Raw genomic sequence first — 5,825 nt, 5'->3', positions numbered from 1 at the left:
TGTGTACCTTGTAAAACGCTAATTTGCAGCCACAAAATATTAATTTGTGTTCAGAAAAATGCTAATTTGTTCACACAAAATACTAATTTGTGTCCAAAAATATTAATTTGTCTACACAAAATACTAATTTGTGCAAAAAAAATACAAATTTCCGAACATAAAATCCTAATTTACCCACAAAATACTAATTTGTGTTCAGAAAATGAATAAATGAAATGAAATGAGAAAACTGCAAATTTGTTGCCACAAATTAATAACTTCTGTGCTCAAAAAACTAATTTGTACCCATAAAATGCTGATTTGTAGCCACAGTAAAGCTGTACAGAGAGGAGCAGATCTTTTATAAAGTTGCACTTTATTCAGTTTTTCCTGCTATAAACTAATGAATTAATTTAAAACCGATTAGAAAAAACAGCATCAAGCTGCACAAAATATGCCAAGAAAAGCAGTTTTGTCCAGCAATCTGGAGTGATGGTGTTCTCGTCCTTCCTCGTGCAGAGCAGAGAGAGGAGTCCTGGAGGACACGCGCACACGCAGCTGCAGCGCATGACTTATGGTGATGCAGGTCTGGCCTCTTCTCCGCGAGTCCGATAATGGCTCCTCTCAGCTTCTCCCAACAGCTCTGGGTGGATTTTAGCTTAATGATGACCTTCAGGTTGTCCTTGCTCAGGTATTTCGATTAGTGAAAAGGCCTAGGTGATGCCCCTCCCCCCCGCGCGCGCGCAGTGCCAGATGTAAGCTTCTTCCATTACACCTGCGCTACATTAAGCATTTGGGTTAAAAGCTTTCATAATCGGGGCCTGTTCTCATTTCCAAGATCAATACTGACCTTGACGGGAGAGCTTTGCCCACTGTGCACGCGCGTGCGTGTGTCAGCAGAAGCGTGTGTTTGGTGCGCGTGCGGGGGGCCACGCTGCGTTCCCGCCGGAGCGAGTCCTGCAGATACTGCGGCTGTTCCTCCGCCTGACGCCTCCTCACTTGATCCCGAAGTCCACTCCACTGACTGCCGCAACAAACGCACACGCAGAGCCCATTAATGAGCGCGCACGCGCATCCGCTCTGCAGAAGAGTGCACTTTCTTTCAGTGTAATACTCAGAGTGTGATGAGCTTGTTTTTTTAACCCAGAGGTATGTCCTTCATGCTCAGAATCCTCCTCTGCCTGTACTAACCTCCCTCCAAACAAATGCAAAAATAAAAAATACATGTCTTGATGGCTATCTCTGTGTTTGAGCAGCTTCTTGTGTGCCTGCCTGCTGTTTACTTGTGCTCAGTGGTGAGTGGGCGTTCAGGGACTTTCAGAAAAGTCTGCCGGCTCCAGCGTTTTTGCAAATGCCTCCTCTTTGGAAATCAATAAGCCGGGCCTTCAGGGTACGAGCTTGACCTATGCCTACAGTTTCTCATCATCACCTGCATCTGGGAACGCAGTTCTCCCCACATAGATACAAATATTTACTGTTATTTCCCTACTGAGGTTTTTTTTGTACTTAAATCCTCAATTTTCTATCATATCAATGTATATTTTGGCTTTAACTTCCAGTTTGAAGGTCAACAGACCCTGTAGTTCACCAAATAACCACTGGGGACCCTTGTCATAAGTGGTCCATTACCATTTTAGCACAAATCAACTTGGTGGGATCTAGAAGTAACTGCATGAAAGAAGCGTCAAGACCCGGGGGCCGGATATGGCCCTCCAGGTAATTTTATTTTATTTTTATTAATGGCCCGATGTTATCTTGTGCTTATTTTTAACTTGTATAATTTTGACAAAATATATTTTTATGGAGAGTAAAATATTGAAAGTTATTTAAGGTTTAAGTTGATTTATTCTGGAATCATATTCCTGCCTTTTTATTATTCAGAATTATGTTCAAAAGTCACAGTTTTAAAGTTTAAAAAACTTTTTTTCAGAGTATTCAATAAATCTTTATCCTGTTCGGCTGGTGATCTAAGGTGTGTTTTAGGTTTTGGCCCCTGTGTGATTGAGTTCCTGTGTTGACACTTTTTGACTTCACTGGAGACAGGCGGAGGTGTGTCGCTGCAGTTACTCAACAGACGGAAATATCTGCTGAAGCAAAGGCATTAATTCATTCACACACAGAGAGATGTTGCAATAAGTTCTGCAGCACACGTAAACTCAAACATCTGCTTTTTATTCCTCATAATGCAGTTTTGCTTGTGTTTGTTAAGCTAATATAACAGATATCTTAAAATTAGTCTAATGTCTAAATCTAATGATAAACATTTTTTCAACATAAATGATTTCCTAACTTCTTAACTTCTTTATCTGTTTCTGAGATTTTTAATTCAGCTCAAAGAATAACTATCAAAATAATTGTTCGTATTGGGCCATATTGACCTTTTTATGGAATTATCTGCTGGTGCAGATGTTACTCTTATATCATTTTTTTAAAGTGTCTTAACGTTAGGACTGGATTCTGGTAATATTCTTACTCAACTAACAGTTAGGATGACTTTATTTCCTGTTTCTGTAATGTCATTGAAGTGAAGCAGAATCCGGTCAGGCTTCACCAGATCAAGATCTTTTCTTCTAGTCCTGAATCAAACCTCAGTGTTTATGGACCACCAAAACATCCCGTCTGCATCCTCACGTCTGCTGGCAGAGAAGGTTCTCTAAAGAGCTGCTCCTGCACACGTTTGATGCTTTTATTGAATTATATTTAATATTTTTCAAGCCATAATCACAAGTTCAACACTGACATATAGAGGATGCATTAACCTGCAGACAGGATAGAATCTGAGGAGGAAAACTAGAACTGAACTTCAGTAAAAAATAAAGGACAAAATTCTCTCTGGCCTGTTTTTTTGTTCAAAATCTGCATATTTTCATTAAAATTTACCTAGCAAAACATTGTGATGATTAGTGATCAATCACAACACAAACAAGATCAATATTTTTCCAGTTTGCAATGAATTAATTTTTTTAATCGATTCCCAGCCCTAATATTAATCAGTCAAGCTATGTGGCTTTTTTCCAAGTTTACCAAAATTCTATGAAGACATTTGGACGCATTTTTGAGTGCTGTGTACCACAATAAATCATATGGAGGTCAGTGAGCACAGCCAGAATTAAAGATCCTTTTCTGTTTTTGAAAAAACTTCTGCATTTTAAGTCATCCAAATGGTCCTGAAAATCTGGAAAGGGTCACTTATATTTAGCTCTGACTCAATTTGATCTAGTTAAAATTATGAATTTCTGTGTGGGATGCATTAAAAACAGTATAATAAACTTCTTCTTAATTTTCTTTTTAAATATTTCTGCTGACATTACTCCTCCTCCTGTAACATTCTCCGCATTGAGATTATCCTGCATGGCACAAGGACTCTTTTATTTTGAAAGGACGTCATGTGAACCTCTGTCAAGTTATAAACTACTCCATATTCAGATAAAAGGCTATTTTCTCTTTGTTTTTGTTTTACTTATGACAATAAATACATATTTACAATAGTAACAGTGATACAAAAATGGTTGTGTTATTTTTTAAAGGGTAAAGTTTGACTTTGTGGCTCCTACGGGGTTGAAGTTGGCTAGAAATTGACCTGAATGGTTCTTTAAGAGTTAAAGGTTGCAGAGTGAACAGGTTTAAAAGCAGTAAACACAAATCAGTTCTGTTTTTTTGGTGTTCCCTAATCTGTTTCTTCTCTAAACTCTTCTGCTTCTCCTCCTCTGAACACGAAGAACCCGTCTCCATCGATCGCTTGCTCCTCTCACGCCCTCGCCACCTCAGATCACGTCAGATACGACACTAATCCAGACATGGAGGATTAGCAGAGGAGAAGCAGGGATTCAGCTGCATTCCTCAATAGAGAGGCATTGAGCGAGAATGAGAATAAAAACGGGTCAAACGGCGTGTGTGTCTGTGTGAGCGCTCACATGAATGAGGACTGACTCCAGGGATTTTCACGTAAACTGACCCAGAAACAGGAAAGCGTCAAAAAGCAGGCGGCGAGGAAACAGACGGAATGATGAGGCAAACGAGCAGCGGATCAACTGGAGTCATGCTGACATTTAGCTTGTTAAAGATCAAGATCTCAAAGATGGTCGACTATTGAGTGTCAAACTGGGAAGTAAAATTTTGACATCAATGTTTCAGGATAAAATAAACAGGTCTCATTTTTCAAATGCATATTTTCACCATTTAATTTAATGTGTTTATAAATGTTATATTTACTAACTAAATATTTAGTTGGCAAGATGAACATTTAATTTTAAGCTAGATGTTTATTTTAAAATTAAATATTTTGCTTACAAACTAAATATTTATATGAAATTAAATATTCAATTTGCACGTTAAAATTTTAGATGTATAGTAAATATTTATTTTCCAAATTACATATTAAAGTTTTGTAACAATATTTAGTTTGGAGCTGAATATTTTATTCATCTACTAAATATTTAATTTAAACCTAAGTATTTAGAATGAATTAAATATTTAGTTTTTAACTATATATTTAGAATGAATATGAATATTTTGTAAAAAAAAAAAATTAAAAACTATTTTTTTGTTGAAAAGTAAATATTCAATAAAAAAATATGTAATTAAAAACTAAATATTTACTTTTTAACTCAATTTTTAGAATTTATCTAAACATATAGGTAAAAACAATACATTTAGTAAAAAACTAAATGTATAATTAAAAAGTAAGTGTTTAGTTTTTAACTATATATTTAGAAAAATACAAATATATGATTCAAAACTAAATATTTAATTTAAAACGAAATATATAGCTTAAAATTACATATTTAGATTATATCTAAATATTTAATGTGCAAACTAAATATATAATTTTAAAATAAATATTCAGCTTAAAATTAAATATTTAGCTTGCTAATTAAACATTTAGTTAGTAAATGTAACATTTATAAATGCATTAATTTAAAGGGTGAAAATTTGTATTTTAAAAGCAAGACCTGTTTTCTTTGCCCCTAAAACACGATAAATATTAGAAAATCATTAATGTTAAAATTTCACTTCACAGATTTACATCAGCCTTCCATAGCCGACAAAATGTTTACCATGGCCTTTTCTCCTTCAGAATCTACTGGAATTGTGTTGATCGTGCAAACGATTAAAAAGTTACAGTAAATCAAAGAACATAACATCTCTCCCTTACCTGTCTCTCCAGGTGAGCCTTCGGCTCCACACTGAGTGCTAGCCATGCTGCGGCAGCCCGAGCAGACATCCAGCACCCTGCAGCTGGTAGCTAGTGACATGACGGGCATCATGGAGAACCTGGACACCCGGGAGCTCGCCCTGGGCGACGGGGATTACGACCTGGCGGATGGCACCGTTCCCGGTAACTTCCATCTCTGCAGACACAAACCTGTCGTCCTGCCAATCGGTTGTTCTAACTGCCCCCACTCACTCCCCCCAGGAGAGCAATTGTCTTTTATGGCAATCTACAACATGGTGGGCCTCAAGGACGCCGGGGGGAAGATTTTCCTCTCCTGCCCGATTACGGCCAACGTCACGGATGTGGAGAGGCACAACGCGGCTCAGGACCGTTTCAACATGACGGCGCAGAGGAGCGTCAACAAGGTGCACGCCGTTATCTGACGTCTGCGAGGGTTTGTGTGGGACGGGGTCTGCTACCTCCAGAGCCTCGTCTGGCTCTTCTGCTCCTCCATTGAGGCTCGCAGTTCAAAGAAAAATGCAAATATTTTAGTTTAAAAAAGTAAAATGACGTCACTCTGCAAGCTTCCAAAACACAGTAGCCATTGTGGTTTGATAGTCAAGAACTAAACATTTAGACTAACTCCAGTGTTTTAAGTGGTTCAAAAAATACAGCTAATTAGCTCTGTTTT

At 37.6% G+C, this 5,825-nt stretch overlaps 2 protein-coding genes across 7 annotated transcripts in view; both read left to right on the top strand.

The window, feature by feature from the left end:
* The window catches only part of mon2 (MON2 homolog, regulator of endosome-to-Golgi trafficking), a 448,157-nt gene that overhangs the window by 182,124 nt on the left and 260,208 nt on the right, over positions 1-5,825 (top strand). The gene's annotated exons all lie outside the window — the stretch shown is intronic.
* The window catches only part of pld1b (phospholipase D1b), a 57,425-nt gene that overhangs the window by 27,969 nt on the left and 23,631 nt on the right, over positions 1-5,825 (top strand). For all 3 annotated transcript variants that reach the window (XM_024282109.2, XM_024282110.2, XM_024282111.2), the window contains exons 2-3: positions 5,147-5,317; positions 5,396-5,559. In XM_024282109.2, coding sequence (XP_024137877.1) covers positions 5,179-5,317; positions 5,396-5,559 — 303 coding nt within the window. In that variant the 5' untranslated portion in view covers positions 5,147-5,178. The remainder of the gene's footprint in view (positions 1-5,146; positions 5,318-5,395; positions 5,560-5,825) is intronic.

This window comes from Oryzias melastigma, linkage group LG6 (assembly GCF_002922805.2).
Source record: "Oryzias melastigma strain HK-1 linkage group LG6, ASM292280v2, whole genome shotgun sequence".
Lineage (NCBI taxonomy): Eukaryota > Metazoa > Chordata > Actinopteri > Beloniformes > Adrianichthyidae > Oryzias > Oryzias melastigma.
Note: the sequence above shows the minus strand (reverse complement) of the source record. Positions and strands in the feature narration are given on the sequence as shown.